Source organism: Panthera pardus, unplaced genomic scaffold (genome assembly GCF_024362965.1).
Source record: "Panthera pardus isolate Hobbes unplaced genomic scaffold, ASM2436296v1 HiC_scaffold_4, whole genome shotgun sequence".
NCBI lineage: Eukaryota > Metazoa > Chordata > Mammalia > Carnivora > Felidae > Panthera > Panthera pardus.
This window is the reverse complement of record NW_026526969.1, coordinates 14,827,536-14,848,164: the sequence shown is the minus strand read 5'-3', so window position 1 is coordinate 14,848,164 and position 20,629 is coordinate 14,827,536. Positions and strand designations below refer to the sequence as shown.

The 20,629-nt window shown below is 63.8% G+C and overlaps 1 protein-coding gene across 8 annotated transcripts in view; it reads right to left on the bottom strand.

The window, feature by feature from the left end:
- The window catches only part of MAD1L1 (mitotic arrest deficient 1 like 1), a 317,342-nt gene that overhangs the window by 64,229 nt on the left and 232,484 nt on the right, over positions 1-20,629 (bottom strand). For all 8 annotated transcript variants that reach the window (XM_053893964.1, XM_053893965.1, XM_053893967.1 and 5 more), the window contains one exon: positions 2,128-2,335. In XM_053893964.1, the coding sequence (XP_053749939.1) occupies positions 2,128-2,335 (208 nt within the window). The remainder of the gene's footprint in view (positions 1-2,127; positions 2,336-20,629) is intronic.

The following is a 20,629-nucleotide window of genomic DNA, read 5'->3' as shown; positions in this document are numbered from 1 at the left end:
TCTTTGAGAGAGAGGGAGACACAGAATCCGCAGCAGGCTCCAGGCTCCGAGCTGTCAGCACAGCCCAGCACGAGGCTCAAACCCAGGAACCGTGAGATCATGAACTGAGCCGAAGTCGGACGTTCAACCGACAGAGCCACCCACGCACCCCAAAATGTTTTTAAAGTGCCGTATCCCCCTGTGTGTCTGCAGAGGTCCGTGGACAATCACCGGAGGCTTTCTCTTCCCCTGGCTGTGCTGCCCCCACCCTCAGTGCCCGACCGCCCTGGGGCTCCTTCACAAGGAGGAGGGGGCTCCGTGGGTCCCGCCGGGAAGGCCTGGTCGGGCCTCCGACGTCAGGGGACTCCACGACAGGAGCCCACCCAGAGGGTGTTCCGGGGGGTGACGGGAGACAGAGGTGGGCTGGGGCGGGGGCCCGGCACCCACGTGCACCCCTCTGTGTTGGCTCCAGGGCTCCCGTCCAGGGACCCTCTGTGAACCACTTCCCCCAGGGTTTCCAACCCAGCGGGCCTGGCACAGAGCCCGACATCCTGGGCTCCTAACCAGCTCTCAGGGAGGCCCTGCCCGCGTGGGGCCTGCTCGGTGGGACTCAGCGCTCTCAGAGAATTACCCTGGTTTTCGGTCTTCCCTTCTGGTTTTTGCTGGGGGAGGGGCAAGTGCCTACTGGAAGGTGCCGGGTGGATGGCCTGGGGGGCCACGCTGCGTGACTACACCCTTCGGGGAGCACCGTTCATCCTCCTCCTCTCGGCCAGTCGCCCTCCCTCCCCCAGGGCCTCTGGCCACCACATCTGGCCTTGGGGGCTCCGGGGGCACCGCTCAGACTGGCCCTACCACTACTCACCCTTCGACCACCCACGCACCAGCCTCCCAGATTCCAAAGTCTGCTGTGGGGTCATTTCTCTGGGGTTTACGTCCTCCTTGCAAACTAAAAAGCAAAACCCAAGACCTTCTCTACTGCAACTCCAGGAAGGGTGTCCGGGAGGGGACAGAGTAGACGCCACGTGCAATGGGCCGGCTCCACCCGGGTGCCTGCGGCCGGCACCAGCCACCTCCTTGCCACGCGCCCTCCCCGGGCCACCGCGCTGCCCTGTCCGGCCTGGGCCCTGGCTCCCCGGTCACCCCCACGATCCGTCAGAGGGGCTGGCCAACGGCCTCCCATCCGCTGAGGCCGTGGGCACCTGTCTCAGCACCCTGGCCCGTGCGCGAGCGACTGTCCCCGTGCGGAGTGCCACTCTCGTTCGTCAGGAGCGCAGCACACCTCACCGGGCAGACGGATGACCTATCACGTCACGAGGTGAACAGTCACCTGAACGCGCTCCGAGTCTGGACCTTCGGCTCTTGAATTTGTCAAGGACACAGACAGCTCGACACAGGACGAACTTTCTCAGCTGAGAAAGACGAGGAAGACCAGGTGGAGGCCAGGGCCCTGCCACCGCCACGGGGAGATGACCCGAGTGAAAAGGAGGGGCGGGGGCGGCACACAGGAAGGGCACCTCAGAAACACGGGAGGGAGGTGTCGCGGCAACTGCCGCCTGGCCCTACAGTGCAGATGGCCCGGTGACCTCGGCAGGGCTGTGCCAGGAAGGGCCAGGCGGGGGCCCCTGGCCCGGCCCGGGGTACCCGTGGGGCCCGACTGTGCGCGGTAGCCCCAGGCAGACTGGGCTCCCAAACGCTCCCTGCCTTTGCCGGCGGGCCCTTCTGTGCACTTGTGGGGCGGCTCCAGCGTGGGACACGGCGGGAACGGGAGGGTCACTTCCTTGCACGGGTGGTGGCGAGCCGTGCGCTTGGGGGCCGTTACCCTGAGGTGCGGAGCTGCAGAGCACGAGCGAGGCCGCGTTAGGACAGGCGGCCTCCCGCACCTGCGCCCCCCGCTCCCGGCCACCGCCGGCCTCTGTGCAGACGCCTCTGGGTTCTGTGAAAGGTACTCAGACCCATGAAAGACGGTCCCCATTGCCGGAGTGTGGATTTACTCACGATTAACGGGACACGTATAACCTGGAACACGGCATTAGTCTGCGTGAGGGGAGGCTGCACACAGTTGAGCCATGCGTTTCCCCACTGCTGCCCGAGTCACCTCCCGGGGCCCGCCGCCCACGGGATGGCGCACGGACGGGGGGCGGTGCCTACCTGCCACCTCCTTGGACGAAGGCAGACCCGCGGCGGCCTCCAGGTCGGCGGGGACGGGGCCGCCCCGCTCCAGGGCGCGCACGAGCTCCCGCAGCCGCTCACACTCCTCCTGCAGCCGGGCCTGGTCCTCGCGGAGCCTCTGCTTCGCCGCGCTGGCCGGGTTCATGCTCATGTGCAGCACCTTGGTTTTGCTCTGGTCGTAGCCGCCCTGCGGGACCACAGGGCAGGTCAGCACGGCCGGGACCCGTGAGCGCGAGGACAGGGACTGCCGCGGCCCGCCCCGGGCCTCCGGGCCCTGATCGCGCACCGGGAGTGGCGGTAAGTTATAACCGGGGAAAACCCAGGGAAACCTGCGAGACGGCCCTCTGGAACGCTGCACGTGCCCGGGCCTCAAAGTCCCCTCCGGCTTCTCACACGGCAGTTGTAAAAGCAAACCGGGAAGCGGGGAGGACATCCCAAAAGTGCTACACTTTCATAACGCTCTGCCGACAAATGTCCCAAAGACGGGGGCCCTTGCTCCCACACGCCCTGCTGGCTCAAGGTCTGCAGGTTTAAAAATGAACACAAAACTCAGAGATAATCTGTGAGGAGAGCTCGGAGTCCCCACATGGCTGGGCCCCGTGTCCCTGTCACCGACACCCCAAGGGCCCCAGCCCTCACCGACACACCAGTGTGGACGCTGGCCTCGCTCGCTGGGAGAGACACCCGTCTACGAACGTCTCCAGATGCAACCACCCGCGTCTATAGTAAACTGAGCCCCCGTGTGCACGGACGTCCTGTCCCCACCTCCACGACCCGCCATGACACGGCCCAGCCCGGCCCTCGCCCAGTTCGGGTCTGGCACCTGCGTGCAGCGGGACAGAAGCGGCGGGCCCTCGCGCTGCCGGTCTGCAGCCTCGAGGATTCCCGGGTGCAGAGGCCGGCCCCTCCCCCACCCACACGCTCTAGGGTGGTTGTTCTCCCGCGTCCCGGAGTCCGCCTCGAGCCCTGGCCTGGATGCTTCTAAAGTCACGCACACACCGATGTTCACCGTGCGCTGTAAGTTCAAGGGGCTCTGGCAAATGCAGGCACGAGTCCAGCAGTGCGGCATCAGAGTCCCAAGGCGCCCGTGCACCGCCCACCCACCGCTCTCGCCGCCTGGCTCTTCTGGACACCGTGGGCCGGAGGCTTTTCAAACCGGCTTCTTTCGCTCTGCTTCACTTAGCAACACGCACCGCAGGTTGCACCACGTCTTTTGGCGGCCTGCTAGCCCATTTCCGTGCAGCGCTGAGCGACGTCCCCTTGTACGGACGCGCCAGCTCGCGGGTCCACTCACTTCCGAGGGACGCCTCGGGAGCTTCCGGTTTCGGCAGTTTCAGAGAGAGCTGCTACGGGTGGTCATGTGCGGGTTCTGTGTGGACACGGGTTTTCCAACGACCGCACCCGGCTCCGCTGGGGTCCTGGAGCCCCCGGACGCCCCACAGGAGAACCCTCGCTCGGCCGGCAGGCCCACCTCGAGGCCCTCTCTGCTGCTCCTGCCTGCCCGCCAGCTGCTGCCCCTCAGAGTAGCTCCCGCCCTGGGGAGTGGAACCCCCTCGGTCTGACCCTGGAAACCAGTGCGAGGTGGCCCCGTGACCTGGGCAAGGCCAATCATTTCCCTGAAGTTTTCTCTTCAGGAACTGGGAAAGAAGCTTCCTCTTTCCGGTCCCGCAGCTGGGACATCGAAGGCCTCGCCGTCTTCCACGTCCCATCTCTTCCCTGCTGGCCTGGAAGAGGCCCGCCCACCATGGGGAGACAAGATCAGCTACGCAGAGACGCAGAGACGCAGAGACGGAGAGCGAACGAGGCCCGGCACCAGTACGGAATGACCCACCCAGGGCCCAGACGAGCCACACGGCCCGCGGCCGCCCCACACGGCCGTGAGACCATCTGACAGACGCCACGCGACAGCACGGTACAGTCTGCGGCGGCGGCGACCGCAAGCCACCGACACACAGAGACCGGGAGAAAGGGTGGCGTGGGGTCAACGGGATGATGACCTCACAGAACACAAAAATGACGATGCCTAAGCGACGACAAATTTACACACAAAAGGCAAACCAAAGCGGGTTCAGAAGAAAACAGAAGAGAACGCCACGGCCTTAGAGTAGACAGAGATTTCTGAAAACAAGGTCGTGAAGGTGCTGACCTCACGTGAAAACGCAAGCACACGGGCCTCAGAGAAAACGAGACCTTCCGGTCACCAAGAGTAAGAGGGCGGCTGGCACAAAAGCTGACACGGGGCTCACACCCAGGATACCTAAAGAGCTCCCGCAAACAAGAAAGGGAGAGGCAGACAATACAATTTTCAAAATGGGCAAAAAACGTGAACAGACACTTGACAAAAGAACGTGTCCGAAAGGCCGGCAAAAAGTGAAATGGAGCTCAAATTAATCATCCGAGCAAAGCCAATTAAAATGGCCCAGAGATGCCCGAGCTCCTCCCCCACGCCCACGGCACCGAACAGATGGGAAAGGCATCAAGGGCACAGAGCGGCCAGAGCTGATCCCGGTGAGGACGGGAACTGGCGAGGCGCCCTGGGAAGGCCACGTGGCGGTGTAGCTCCTCCCTCCCGAGCGTGACGCCTACGGCCTGCACCTCGGAGCCTCGTGCAAACGTCCACGGGGAGTCAGGCACCGGCAGGTCCCCACGGGGAAGAGCACCCATCTGCAGGAACGAGCACCTACGGACACAAACGACGACGGGGTTGGGCATCACCAACAACGCCGAGCAGAAAGAGTCAGAAGCGGCGGAGGCACAGCCCACGAAAGCAGACCTGAGCACTCGGTGCCGCTGGAGGCCAGGAGGACCGCCTGGGGCTGTGGTTGGGGCAGCAGGGGGCCCCCGAGGTGTTTGTGCTGCTCCGTTTCCTGCTCTGGATGCTGGTCACCAGTGTGGACAGTTGACGAAAACTCCCTTCTGGTGTCCTGCCCAGCGGCTGTGATGAAAACGTGCGCCTGGACACAAGGACCATCCAGATACTCACGGGGAACTGACTGCTCGACTCTACCAGGGTCCACCCATGCTCAGTAACAAGGCCAGACACACACACAGGTGCACACACGTGCACACATTGTGCCCACAGATACGCACGTGCACACAGTGTGCACACGGATACACGCTCACGTGCACATTCACACACACGTACCCATAGACACACATGTGCATACCCACACGTGTGCACAGGTACGCTCGTTCAGATACATATGCATGCACAGATTCACATATGCACACACGTGCACACGGACACACGCACACTCACACACACGTATGTATGCACATTCACACGCATATGTGTGCACAGACACGCGTGCATACACACATGCACAGACACACACTCGTGTGTGCACATACTCCTAGCACACACACACACACACATTCACACACACGTATACACTGACAAGGGCACACACACTCACACGGATGCGTGTTTTTATACATACTCCTAGCACATACTCCTAGCACACACACACATGTGCACATACTCCTAGCACACACACACACACACATTCACACACACGTATACACTGACAAGGGCACACACACTCACACGGATGTGTTTTTATACATACGCAAATATACACCCGCATCCACACGCACACACGGATGGGCACGTGACACACAGACTTATACACACGTGTCCAAAGGTCAGAGAACCCCAAGGGGAAGGTGGGCTTGAGTCCCTTGCCCTGGTGCTGCTGGGTCTCCACCGTCCATGGAGTCTGACTCAGACCCTGATGACCCGAAGCCAACCTGGGGGGGGTCTCACCTCTTCCCCCTCGTGCCCCTGGACCTGCTGAGAGCAGCCCTGGTTTTTCGGCCAGCGTGGAGAACGTGTCTAAACGACCCGTCCAGTGTCCTGAGCCAGTGAAGGCAGGGCAGGAGCTGGGTCCGAGGCCCCTCCCTCGGGATGCCCCCCCGGGACGCCCCCTCTGGGACGCCCCCCGTGCCCTCCCATCTACAAGGCTCCTGAGGGCTCAGACACCAAGAGATGCCCTTCCTGGAAGACACTGCCGTCTCCTCACTCAGGAGGGACATTGCAAGAGCCACGCCTCTCTGGTCTCCCTGACAAGGACAGGGGCCGCCGTAGGGCAAGGGAGGGAGAGGGCCGTCTCGAAGTTCTCCCGTCTGCTGGAGCAGAGAACTGCCGTCAGGTGGCGGAAGGCCCGTACCCATTCTGGGACGGGCACTCTGGGAGGCCGGCATCTCCTGAGCAGACGGGCAGGAGGCCGCCGACCCCGGGAGCCCACCCCGGTTCTGTCAGTGAGGGACCAGGGCCAGCCGGACACACCGTGGCCTGTCTCCCTTTCTGCTCAATATGCGGTGATGTTTCCTCTCTCTCCGACAGCCCCATCTTCCGCCGCTTTTGTGAGTCCTGCCCACACGTCTCTCCTCGCTTTTCCAGGGACAGCGGGTGGGGGGGAGGGCGGGGGACGGCATCCTTTATTCTGAGCATCTCGCTCCCCGGGGAAGCGGGCTGGCCGCGGACACATTCATTAAGTGCAGCAGGGCCCGCACACGAGCTTGAGCTGCCGTGGGCGCGGTCCCGCCGAGTCACTGAAGGACAGTGAGGCCACCGTGGCGCCTGGGGAGGGGCCAGCCCAGAAGCCCCAGAATGTGCCCTGAAAGGAGAGGCAAGAGGGGATGGGGAGGGAATGGCAGGATCCTCCCCGTCCTGGGTGCCACCTCCAGAAAGTAAAACACCTTCCTGGGGTCGCTGGCACACGGGAGGGCAGCCACAAGCCCCCTCAGAGACAGGAGAGCTTCGGCCACAGATGCAGCGTCACCAGCCGTGGCCCCCTCGGCCCCTCTCGTCTGGCATCACCTCAGAGACAGGCTGGGCGGGGGGGGGGGGATGGCACAGCACGGTGGGGCCTAGACACGGCTGTCTGCATGAGCCCGTGGGGAAGGCGCTGAGAAGGGAGGACTAGGGGCTCTTCACGGGTTTCTGAGAACCTTGTAAAAACCTCAGAGAATAAAGAGACATCCTGTAGCTCCGGCTGAATCACAGACTCTCCGGGTGGGAAGGCAGCGTTACTCCCTCCAGTTTTAACACTCTGGGAAAGATAACCGTGAGCGTGAAATCCACCGGCCCCGTGCAGCCCGGCAGAGGCCCTGTGGCAGCAGACAGGCCAGGAGCTTGCTTTCTGGGCCTTTGCGGGCTGAGGTGGGGGGTACCCATCATTCATGCAGGAGGCAAGCAGGCAGTGAGGGATGGGCTGGGGGCAGGCACGGCAGGCCTGTTACTAGCCTCCATCCGCCAGCCAGCTTTGCGTCTGCACGGGGCACCGGGAGTGGCGTCCTGCAAAACCACAGACCAGCTCCCGTGTCCCCAAATGCTGCTCTTCCTTTGGTTTTCCTCCAACCCTTCAAAAATGTAAGAACAAAGACGGGTCGGCAGGCCTCGGGCCCAGGCCCACCCCTGCTGAGCCAGAGGGTCAAGCTCCTCCTTCCCTCGGCCACCAGGCAGAGGCTCTCCTGGGCCCGAGACAGGATGAGACCGCTAACACCCGAAAGGAGGCAGGTGCAGGTGAATTGGGTGACCCGGTGCCTGGCCATCCCGGGCCGGGGGCAGGATGCTGTCCTGGAGGCGCCGAACCCAGGGGAACGGGAAGGAGAACACCGCTCCCCGCCGGGACCAGGGGTTCCAAGCAGCAGCCTGCGGGGAGGACCCTCCCTCGATGGGGAAGGGCTGATGGTACAAACGAGGTCGGGGACTTCCGGAACCCGCAGGGCTTCTCCAGGTGAGAGCAGACAGGGGGCGGAGGCAAAGCGGAGAAACTCTTACAGGTGTCATGAGTCGGGACAGATGGCCCTTTGGCTACAGGGTCAAGGTGAGCAGGCCAGGCACCAGGAGGCCACGGCCCCGGCGTTCACAGCGGGGATGGTTCTGTGTGCTTGGTGCCCAAGCTCTCGGCCACGGCACCAGTCACCCCCCGGTGTGGGGACGAGCTGCAAAAGCTCTCACTCCCCGTGGCCCTGGCCACAGGGGGCAGGATCGCTGCTGACCCCAGACGGTGGTCAGTGGCCCACGGGGTCCTGCCAGGATGGCCGTCCTGACGGGCTGACTGCAGAGCCCAGCGCAGGAGGCCAGTGTCGTGTGAGAACACAGATCCCCTGCGGCCTGGCCTCCGCCCTGGGGGTGGAGGGGGGCACCTGTGTCACCGAGGCAGCACCCGTGGCCAGCGCCATGGTGAGTTTTGCTGCCGCCACACTGCGCCCCCCAGCCCTGGGCTCCCTCACCTGAGAAATGGGGAATGCTGAGGACGGACCGGGTGACACGTGTTCAAACCCTCATAGACCGTAAAGCCCCACGCTGACTGAGCCATTTCTTAGCACGTGGGAAGCAGCCGAGGCGCTCAGGACACAGGGTAACGAAGAGGGAAGGTCTCCGGGGCCCTCCGTGGGGATGAGACCCATCTGCGGACGTGAAGGCCACGGCCAGACTCCCCGGGCGCGGGATTAGCCTCTGCCCCTTCCCCGTGGCCCGTGTGGGGCTGTAAGGACCTGGTGGGGCGGGGCGGGTGGGACAGGGAGGGGGGCCGCAGTCCACGCCCCCGGGCTCGCCCCTGCACTGCGACGGGCCTGCCGAGGACAGCCGTCAGCTGTGCGTGCCGCGTCTGCCAGCCCTGGGTTCCCGGGGCGCGAGCGCCCCAACCCGGCCGGCCCTGCAGAATCAGGCCGTGAGGACATCACACGGACTGTGGCCGATCAGCCCCGGGCGTGCGAGCCCACGGGGCTTCTTGCCTCTTCACGGTCACAGTGACAAGCGAAGGTGCGGCCCGCTCACACCACTCGGTCTGCCCTGCTCCCGCCCGAGGACTAGCACCCAAGTCAGAGCCCCATTTCTGGGACCAGCCCCAGGATGTGGGGGACGTGCCTCTGTGCGCAGAACCTGCCCCTCCCGACAGTGGGGGGGGCAGGCTGCTCCCGGGGAGACCAAGCCTGAGCCCCCCGCCCCCCCGTCCCCCGGACAAACGGCGGCCACGGGGAGGCCGGCGATCCCATCCGTGCGCCCACCGCCCCCCAGACCCTCCCCGTGAAGTCGGCCTCGGCCCCCAGGTCAGTGTGGTGCGCCCGAGGGCTGAGCGTGCGCGCGTCCAGCCTGCCCTCTTCTGACGCACCCGTGGCGGCACGTGCTCTCCGCCGGAAGCTGCACCTGCTGGAAGCTGGCGATGGCACCCAGGGGAGACCAGCACAGTCACCCAGACACCAGCGAGAACAAGGTGGCTGCTGTTTCAGGCTGCTAAGTTTTGGGGTGTTTGCCACAAAGCAACTGGGAAATGACACCGTCTCTAGAGAGGAGGCTAGAGGACAAAGGAGCCGGGCACCCAGGGCCTCCCGGTCTGCGCCCGGCGGACGGCAGGCTCCCTGGGAGGCTGCGGGCCGAGGCTTTTGGGTTCTGCACGCATCAGTAAGAACAAGGCCAGAGGTCTTGCTCCAACCTGGGTCACCACAGTGACAGGACAGTGTACCGCCGACCTCCACCCCATCCTGATTATGGAGGGGAAGTGGGGGGACTCACACCGGCTGGGGGTGGGCAGCACAGGCCTCCCCAAGATGCAGGGGTGAGGGGCCACATCGCAGCACCAGGGACAAGGTGCCCGGGCCACGGTGCAGGCCCTGCTCTGCCGCGCCAGTGGTCACGGTCCATCCTTGACAAACCCTTGTTTTAGGGGAACAGGCAGAGAGCAGGTCAGGGGACAGAGGCTAGGGCCCCGACGGTTGGGGCAGGCGAGTCTCCTTCCCTCAGGCCCCCTGGTGGATCGCTCTCCTGTTTTCTGGAGGTGTGTACCGTGCTGGCCAGCTGGGAGGGGGCAGTAAGTGAGTATTCAGGTCTGGTGGCCACACAGCCTATTATCATTGTAATGTGGGGGCAGCCACAGATGTGCATAAACTGACGGGACCCACTGTGTCTCAAGAAAGCTCTATTTGCCAAAACAAGCAGCTGGCCGGACCTGGCCCGTGGGCTCTGGCTCGAAGACCTTGGGTGGAAAGAGTCTGAGCAGGAGGCCGGGAGGAGGATAAAGGCCCGCCCATGGGGAGGCCCTGGGGGATGTGAGGCAGGCAGCACCAAGGCCAGTCCAGAGGCTGGCATCCAGGGCACCCGGGGGCCAGGGACAGGCAGCAGCTTCGCCCCCTTCCTGTCCCCAGAGCACCAAGAGCAGTAGGGAGCAAACATCGCCGGCAGGGATTAAGGACGCAAATAGGCGCCCGTGGACCGGAGGACACGGCCTGTGACGATGGCCGAACCCAGCTGGTGCACACGTGGACCTCGTCTCCCCAATCCCAGCTGCTTCTACAATTCACAGGGAGCTGCAAGAGGTTCAGAATAATCCCGAATAATCCCAAATAATCCTGAATAATCCAGTCATCCTGAACGGAAGGACAGAGCAGGAGGATGCCCACTTCAACTCCAAGGCAGAGTGGTGCCAGCGTCAGGGCGAGCTCACTGGAACAGAAAGGAAGCCCGGAGGAGACCCTCGTGTCCCCAGAGAACTGACTTCCTACAAGGGCACCAAGTCCACTCTGTGGGGAAAGGAATCCTTTAACACACGCTGCCGGGACCACTGCACATCCACGTGCAAAAGGTGTGAGGCTGGACCCCTACCTCACACCGTATAAAAACTAAGTCAAAACCAAAGATGTAAGTGAAAGAGCTCAGACCACAAGACTCAGAAGAAAATGTGAGGGCAAGCCTTCGTGACATTGGATTCGGCCATGGATTCTTGGATAGGATGCTAAAATCAAAGAACAAAACAAAAAAAAGTACAAATCGGATGTCATAAAAATGAAAAACTCTGTGCTTCAAAGAACACCATTGAGGAAAGGAAAAGACAACATACAGAACGGGAGAAAATATTTGTAAGCTGCACATCTAGTAAGCAACTCGTACCCAGAATAATAACAAAGCCTCACAGTTCAGTAGCAACAAGACCCAGGTAACTGATTTAAAAATGGGCAGGGGTCTCACTACATACTTTTCCACGGAAGAGACACAAAAACTAGTAAGTACACGAGAAGACGCTCAGTACCCATGGCATCGTTAACCGAGACAACAAGCGTTGCCGAGGACGAGGAGGAATTGGGGGCCCCCGCGACTGTCAGCACAGATGTGAAACAGCACAACCGCTGTGGGTAACAGCTCCTCGAGCGGTGAGACAGAGAGCGACCGCACAAACCCACAAGTCTACACGCCGGTGTCGGCTCAGGAGAAATAAAACCGACGCGCGCCAAGAAACCTGCGCCCCCACGTTCACGGCAGCATGATTCATAACAGAAGGCGGGAAAAACCCAACATCCATCAACTGGTGAACGGTGAACTGCGCTGGGTGCACGGTGGAATATCGCTCAGCCGTAAAAAGGGGCGGGGCACCGACGCCTGCTACCACACGTGAGATCCTTGGACACGTGACGCTCAGTGACAGAAGCACGTCACAAAGGACCACAGGTCACGTGGCTCCACCCACACAAAAGGCCCAGAACAGGAGTGCCCACAGGGATGGAAAATAGAGACGGGGGCTGTGAGGGGGAGGAGGCAGAGGGGTGGCAGGCAGGGGTGGAGATATGTGTCTGATACGATGAAAGGCACATGCTATCTGCAAGTGTAAGCACCACCGAATTGCTCTCCGTTTCAAACACGTGAGGTATGCGGCATATAAATCTCCATAAAGCTTTTTTTTAAAGGGGCACCTGGGAGGCTCAGTTGGTTGAGTGTCTGATTTCAGCTCAGGTCCTGATCTCACGGTTCACGGGTTCAAGCCCCACGTCGGGCTCTGTGCTGACAGCTCAGAGCCTGGAGCTTGCTTCCGATTCTGTGTCTCCCTCTCTCTCTGCCCCTGCCCTGCTTGTGCTCTGTCTCCCTCTCAAAAATAAACATTAAAAAAAAAAATTAAAAAAAAAAGTTTTTTGAAAAAAGGAAGGAAAGAGGTAGGGCGGAGAGCCGGCACCCACAAGGGAGCGGAGCACCGAGCTCGGTGGGGGGGAACGCATGCTGGGTGGGGTGGAGGCCCGAGCCTGACCTCCACGCCACCCCGGGGCCTGTCTGGCTGCCAGGCCGAACCTCTCTGAGCCTCCCAGGCACCCCTGCGCCTCCATGGGCCCACAGCTGGTCAGGACTCCCCGCCATAGTCCCCCTCGAGTGACACCCCCCGACCTCATCCGCCCAGGCTTTCTGGCCCCATGTTCTCAGGCCACCTTCCCGTGTACACCTACCTCCCTGACCCTGGACCCTCAGGGCTCCGAGGGACCCCCACCGCCCCTGGACCATACGCTGCCAGACCCCGTCCGCAGGGCGGGAGACGGGCCACTCTGCTCCGGCCGGTTTCCTCCAAGTCTTTGACACGGGGATGCATGGGGTGTGGGGTATGTGCAGACCAGACCTGAGACTGCAAGGTGGGGGCAGAGGCCCGTGTCGGGACAGACAGCAAGCTGCTGCAAGGCGCGGCCTGCCGGCCAGTCGCTGCAGCGGTCGCAGTGAGGCCCGGTCGGCAGGGAGGAAGCTGGGGGCCGGGATGAGCTGTCAACACCCTGAGGGCCTGGGTTTGCCGTAGGCACCTGCCACCTGCAACTCCCACACAGGGCTCAGAAGGACGAGGGCTCCCGCCCGGAGGCGGTGAGAGGAGGTGAGCTGGCTGGTGCAGTCGGGGCCCCCCGGCAGTCTGTCACGGCCGGGGATCGGGGAGCATGCAAACCGGGTGGCCAGATAACGCCTTCCAGGGGCCGGGGTGACTGGCTCCCACGGCAGCCGCCCCTAGGCCCGGCCAAACTGGACTCGGACCCCATTCTTCTCCCCCCGCACGCCCCACAGGGCTGTCCCCGGGCCGGTGGCCGGCAGGCGGGGGCCGACCTGTCGGGACCCCGCGGCCGGGCTGTGCGTCCACAGGCTCAGCCCGCGGTGACACCGACCCCGCGCGGTGGGGGGGAGGCCGTCCCTCTGCGGCTACGAGGGCGGCACGGCGTGGCCGACACCACGGAGGCCCGGGAGTGGAGGGAGACGCTGGTGCCCACGGCCGGCTCGCCACGGGACGTCCAGCCGCCGAGATCACGGGTTCCCCAGACGCTTCCAGCAGGCCGAGCCCCGCCCGGCTCTCACGCAGCACATCACCTGTGACCTGCACCTCACCCCCAGCCTCCCGGCCGGAGGAACGTAAGGGCAGGCCCCTGGGGCGCGTGCGGGGCAGGAGCTGTGTGGCCGCCGGGGGGCGCACCACGCCTCCGGGGGCTGGCGCGTCCACGAGGCACACAGGCGGGGCTCCGGAGACCCCTGCGGAAACGTGCTGCTAGATGGCGGCTCTGAGACACGAAGAGGGAAGACGGCTGTGGTCTCCTCCGGAGACGGGTCTGATTCCCAGCTGAGGAACCGGGTAGCGACGAGAATCTCAAAAGGAAAAATTCCGGGCTTCCTCCGGCCAGACGGCGGGATCGCCGCGTGTACAGGCCCCTGTCACCCGCGGAGAGCTGCCGTGTCTGCCCCAGAATGACCCCGGGGAAGCCGAAGACCGGGGCTGGGCGTGGGGCGGCCGGGGTTCTGGGGGAGGGGGCGTCTGCCACGCGTTTCTGCGGAGACCCGCAGAGTGCCGGGCGGGTCTGGGCCGGAGGGCGAACTCTGCTCGCCCCCCAGAGCCCGGAGGCTCCTGCCTCGGCCTCACCGCACGAATCCCTTCTTTTGCCCCAACTCCCTGACAGCTCCCAAGAATGGCCGCTTTCCTCCGCGTCCAGGCCCGCTGTGCCAGCGTCCTGAGTCCCGCGGGGAGCATCTGCGGCCTGGCCGCCCTGACCCACGCTGGCTGCTGGCCCTTCCCCACCTGCAGCAGAGCAAGGGCGGGCCGCCACCCCAAGGACCTTCGGGGCCTGGTGCTCACAGGCCTGCACAGAGGGCAAGCCCCAGGAGCCCCCGTCGGCCTGGCCTGCGGCGGCACGTGCTGCCCAGGGCCCGGGAGGGAGGGCGGGCGGGCGGGCGCCTGCCACCCGGGCCTGACACGCATACTGAGGGCCCTGCTGGAAGAGGCAGAGACGCAGGGAGAATTAAACGGCTCAGTTAAGTAAGTGCTGGTCTTGATGCATATTCATAAGTCACCCGGCCTCGCAGCTAAATCAATACCTCTCCCAGCCCAAGGGAGCAGAGCTCGGGGAGAAGAGAAGGAGGCTCGGGGGCCGGGCCGGGCTTACTAGATGGGGAGCGCAGCCCTCCCCAGGCCCTGCCTCGGTGACCTTGCTCCCCAAGCCCGGCCCTGCATCTTCTGCACAGGCCCAAGGCTGGTGCCCCCTCTGCTCAGGAGCCCCATGGCCTTGTGCAGGTCCCTCAGCGGCTGGCCTCACGTCCCTACTGTCTCACGGGTGGGGATGGGGGCAAGCTGGGTTCTCGCTCAGTGCTCAAAGGGCCCTGAAGCCTCGGGCACACAGCAGACCCGATCCCCCCGCATGAGACCCCCCAGACTGTGCTCGTGGCAGGTGCTGCTCGTGGCAGGTGCACAGGGTAGGGAATGGCGGAGGGGATCACACAGAGCAGCATGAGCCGGACTCCTCCACCCCCCGGATCTGCGGCACCATGGGCAGCTGGCTCGTCTCCTGGCTCAGAGACTGAGAAACTGAGGCCCGGAGAGGACTGGAGGCACACACGGCTGTTCAGGACTGGTCACCGGGAGGGGTAAAGAGGGGAGAGGCCGGGGGCTGGAGGTTCCCAGAGGCAGGTCTCCGGGGTCCTTCCTCAAGCCGCAGACATGTTACTGAGGGAGAACAGGTGCTCCACAAGCTTCTGCCTGTCCGTGGGCCAACAGGAAGGCTGAGGAAGAGGCTGGGGACCACGAGGGCCTGCCCCTACCTCCTCTGGCTCCCCTTGCCCCCTCAGGACAGAAGCTTTACTCGAAAGCTGGGCACTTGGCATTCCCTGTGGCCGAGGCACCCTTGGAAAACACACAGGGTGTACAGCCTGCCACCCAACTTACAAGAGGGGGTTGTGTGCACGGTCTCCAGCGCCCACTGCAGCCTCCGAGGGGCCCGGACCCTCTGGTCAAAGCTGGTCAAGGGACCCAGCGCAGCAAAGGGAGGATGCAGCCTGGGGGAGCAGCCCCGCCTGGGCCGCCACACGTGGGTACGGCTCTCCTCACTCCACCCTGTGGGCGGCCACCGTGTCCGCTTCCGACCCAGTGCCGGAGACCGCAGCAGGATGGGTCTGTCCACTGACGGCCACGCAACAAAGGGGAGGAAGATACGCCACGTCCCGTGGCCGTCCGGAGGAAGACCAACGGTGACAGGGGGCCCGGAGGGGGCCCTCGCCCAGCCAGGCCTGACACTGGTCCTCCTTGGGCGCAACACCCAGAGGGAGGCCACTGTGCTCAACCTCCGGGCCCATTCCCGGCCCAGAGTTCACCCCGCGGTGGTGGTCCGGAGCCCTGCTGGCCTTGGGCACCGGGGCAGGCTGCCAACACGACGCCGCTAACCTCCCGGAGGCGGGCAGACAGCGGGTGGCTCACGAGGGCGGTGGGGACCGCCTCACCAGCGCCTCCCTCCTCCCGGAGACAGAGTGGCAAGACGGGCCGAGTGCTGGGGCCCAGCGGGGTGCCCGTCCCTCCTCTGCCCGCACGCAACCCGTGGCCAGGCCACAGGGCCTGAGGGAAAGATGCCGCCATCCCAGGACACCGGGTGGGGCCCAGCGGGTCACACGCAGAGCCCCCGTGGCCCCGACCACAGAGGTCTGGCCTGGCTCCCCGGTCTGACTCAGCTGCCCGGCCAACAAGCCCCCTGAGGCTCCTGTCCCCAGGCTGGGCCCCTCCCTGCACCTCCGTCACAGCAGGGCAGGGACACCGAAGAGTGTCACCCGCGTGGGCGCCCAGGGCCGTGCTCTGTGGGAAGAAGGGAAGGGACAGGGTGTCTTCTGCTTGTGCTCGTCCTGCTAGTCAGGATGCCACAGTTGACGATCTCCCCTCCACCTGCCATCCCACGGCAATGTCACCAAGCGAGCGAGCCAGGCCCCTGCTTGGCTGCGTGGATGCACAGAAGCTGTGGAAATCGGGTGACCGTGGCTGTCGTGACGTCTCTGTCAGACGGCAAACAACGGGTGCAGCCTAAATCCGGTGGCCTGCCTAAGCGGTGAGAGCCGGCACAGACAGCACTGAGGTCGGTGCTCACTGCCCTGGGTGCTCACCGGGACGCCGGGCACTTCGTCCCACCTGCCCAAGGGACCGGAGGCACACAGATCAGAAAGTGCTGAACAAAGCCACTCGATTTTTTCAAAATTGTGGTAAAATACACATAACGTAAAATTAACCATCTCAACCATTTCGAAGTGAACAGCTCAGTGGCACCGAGCACATTCACGCTTCTGTGCAGCCTTCCCCACCGCTTGTCTCTAGAACGTTCCATCTCCCCACACTGAGAGTCTGCCCCATTACACACAGACCCCCAACTACTCTCCCAGACCTGGGCCCACTTTCTACTCTGTGTCTGTGAGTCTGACGACCCCGGGACCTCGTGGGAGTGGGTCCCAGTGCGTGTCCTCCCGTGTCCATGAGTCTGACGACGCTGGGACCTCGAGGGAGTGGGTCCCAGTGCGTGTCCTCCCGTGTCCATGAGTCTGACGACGCTGGGACCTCGAGGGAGTGGGTCCCAGTGCGTGTCCTCCCGTGTCCGTGAGTCTGACGAACCCGGGACCTCGTGGGAGTGGGTCCCAGTGCGTGTCCTCCCGTGTCCGTGAGTCTGACGACCCCGGGACCTCGTGGGAGTGGGTCCCAGTGCGTGTCCTCCCGTGTCCGTGAGTCTGACGACCCTGGGACCTCGTGGGAGAGGGTCCTAGTGCATGTCCTCCCATGTCCGTGGGTCTGACGATCCCGGGACCTCGTGGGAGTGGGTCCCAGTGCGTGTCCTCCCGTGTCCGTGAGTCTGACGACCCTGGGACCTCGTGGGAGTGGGTCCCAGTGCATGTCCTCCCATGTCCGTGGGTCTGACGATCCCGGGACCTCGAGTGAGTGGGTCCCAGTGCGTGTCCTCCCGTGCCTGGATCGTGTCACTCACCGTGGTGTCTGCAGGGTCCGCCCATGTTGGAGCGGGTGCCAGAACTTCCTTCCTTTTTAAGGCTGAGTGATATTCCATTGTGTGGATGGGCCGGGTCGTGTCACCCCGGTCCAAGATGGACACCGTGATGCTGCCGTGAACGTGGGGGTACGTGTGTCTGTTCGAGTCCCAGGAGCGGGACCGCAGGGTCATATGGTTAAAGAAAGCGGCTTTGTAAAGTCAGTTTCAGCATCTGTGGTGGGACATCAAGAAATCCCCACGGGAGGCAGTTCTAGAATTCCGCGTTCTGTCCGTAAACCGCCTCCACAAAACCACCTTTCTACAAGAAGGATCAAGTAAACCGGTCATAATTTCCTTCCTTGCTGGGCTGCTGAGCAGTTCAGCTTCAACAGTGCCTGATGCCAGAATACTCCTGATCTACTTCTCGTAGGTATCATGTTATCGGTGGCCACAATACTAGGATCTTATCTAAAACAGACATGACTGTGGAATATAGTCAAGTTAATACTCACAGACTGAAAAACCTCAAATTCCCCAAATAATCTGGACTCTTCCAGAACTTTCGTGGAGAGCCTAAGCACCCTGAGAGGGTGACTTCCCGTGGAAAGCCCTGGAAATCCTGGCAGTGATGTTCCTTGTCCTCTGTGCCACAGAAGGAAACCAAGAGCACGTGGTCCCGCCAGGTCCTCGAGCGGCTCCTCCCCGAGTCCGTCCCAATGGCCTGCTCTCCTTCCTAGGTGTCCCCACGAGTGATGACTCACGGGTACACCGGGCCCACGGTTTGTGTCTCCCCACCAAACACACGCTCACGGAAGTGGGGCCCTGGATGCCTCAGCCTCTGCCGTCCCCCACATTAGAGCAGCACCCACACAGCAGACCCCAGCAAGGGGGACAGACACCCCACACCCAGCACCGGGGGCGCCAAATGACCGCTGCTCTGCTGGGGTCCATCCTCCCCTCTGGCCAAGCCACCCCAGGGACTCGTTCAGAAGGAATCTTGGACCCTGAGCCCTGGAACGGAGCTTGAACGGCAAACATCATGCCATGTCCCAGCGGGGCCCCCAAGTCGGAGGGAGGCCGGTCGGGGGATGGGCTGATGAGCAGGAAGACAAGGAGGAGACAAAGGACGGAGACCAGCACGGGGCCTGGAACAGACCTGGCCTGAAGCTCCGGTTACCTAAGCCCCTGGGCACCGGGCCGATGACCACAACCCCCAGCGCCCTCGCTGGGGCTCCTACCGGGCAGCCCCCGCCCCCCCCCACCCCCGTCACCACAAACATTCCTAAAGGAAGCTGGAGGGGAGGGGGCAGTCCGGGCCGGATGCAGCAGGGGGAGGGGAGGGCCGCACACAGATGAGGAGTCTACACTCTTCCCTAAGCGCCAGTGCAGGCTGCCACGGGACATACGTGGATGCAGGCGCCAGGGAGAAAGGGCCTCTGGCAGCACGAGACGCCCCGAATGCCCTCTCTGCGGCACCCCTGCCTCCCGCCGCGCGGGCCAGAGCAGGGGACGCAGGCGCACGTGATAAGCCCCTCTGCCAGCCCCTCGTCCGGTCTCGGGAGCATCTCACTCGGGTCAGAGGGCACGGGCCTACGGCCCCTGTGCGGCGTGTGCCACGCCCTCAGCTGTGGCCCTCGCAGCACAGGGGCCACGAATGGGTCTTCTGGAGGCGGCCCGGCTCCGTGGGCCCTGGGGACGGTGCCACAGTAAGGGAGGACGGGACCGTGCCAGACTCCCGAGGCGCCGCAGGCCGACCCCCAAGCTGGGCTTCCTCCCTAGCACCCAGGCCGACACGGCACGTCTACACGAGGTGACACAGCCACCACGAGGGCTGGGCGAAGCCGGCAGGGACAAGAGAGCGAGTTCCCCCGAGGCAGCCGACTCCAGAGCCCCCATCTGGTGGGAGCTGTGACCCGGTCAGGGGACACGGATCCAGGGTGCTGGTGGGGTCCGAGTGGGTGCTGGCCTCACAGGGAGGAAGGGGCCAGGTGTCCTGCTAGCCCCGAGCCAGTCGCAAAAACAAGAGCCCAGGGTAAGAGCTCCTGAAGCTGGTCGCACTGCTGCCCGTCCCACCTGTCCCGCCCCGGATACGCCCTGGCTTGACGGGCCTTAAACGGACAGCTGCCGTGGCAGTAAGGCCCCGCGCCTGGCGTCAGAAGAACGGGTCTATCCCGGCCGGGCCCCAGGGGCTCAGTTCCGGGAGGGACACGCGGGGGTCACGGGGCACGAGGCCGCACCTGCCCTCCCTGCCCCCGGCCGGTCCCGAGGCGCGGACCTCCGCCACCCCGCGAGGGCGAGGCTTGCAGGCCAACGCTCTGCCCTCCGCCCACCCGCCTCACGTGGCCACTGCGACGCTGCGGGTCCCTCGTAAGAAAAATTCAACTGGCTTGAAAATGATAATTACGTATGACTTTTCAGCACGCCGTTCGTCTCTAGGTCTGTGGGGAGCCGGGTAACCCACGTGTGTGTCTAATGGCCTGGTGACGATCAGACAGGGGTGAAGTGGGGTCGGCACGAAGTCTGAGGTGGCCGCGCCGGGCCCGCGTATGGCCAGCGGCACAGTGGGCAGGCCCGGCGCCCTGAGGCCTATCCTGAGGCAGGGGCTCCAGGGACCCTCGGGGCGCCGTGAGGCCCCCTGTGCAGGCAAGGGGCCGGGCCGCCGGTCTGGGGGTCTGAGGCCCCGCGGAGACGCCGGCTGGCACCGGCTCGTGGGACGGGAAGGGGCTTGTTATTCAAGACACGTCCTTCTCATAAAAGAATCAGAAGAAATCAGCGCCTGTGGAAATGTCTCCTCACAAGTGCGCATCAGCAGGCCGGCTTTTTTTAGTCCTCGGCGTTAATAAACATGAGCGGCCGGGCGCCACGTTGGGGAGGGAGGTTCGGGCTCTTTCCTGAAGTGCCTTGTTTTACACGTACGTCGGGGAGCACAGGCCCGGGGCACGTGCCCGCTCGCTCACTCCGGGTATGAAGGGCACACGCGGCCGCCACGAACAGGGTCACGCACCTCCCGGGCGGGGCCCGGAGTCTGCGCGGCAGGGACACTGAAGATCCCCGCCCCAGAGGCAAACGACACAAGAAACGTGCAAAATGAAGACACAGCCGTAAAACGTGCCGGTGGGGCGCAAACAGGACCCCACAAACGCTCCCGCGCACGAGACTGACTGCCCTACGACGTCCGGTCCCGGGAGGCTCACCGTCATCTTTCGTGAGACCTAACAAATTCTCAATTAGTTGGGGGGTATGTTAATTCCAAAGGGCACATAAACGTGAACAAGAGGCGCCGGGAAAGATTCTGCTGGATGAGTCATGGGGCAGGCGGGAGGGGACGCACCAGCCCTGGGAGCAGCCCACACCCAGTGACACGCGGGCATCGCGGATCCGGGGCACGGCGCCTGACACCATCAAGGACAGGCTTTGTGGACAGTGGTCCCAGGACCGCGAGGGGCCGCCTTTCAGGGAACAGGCTGATGTC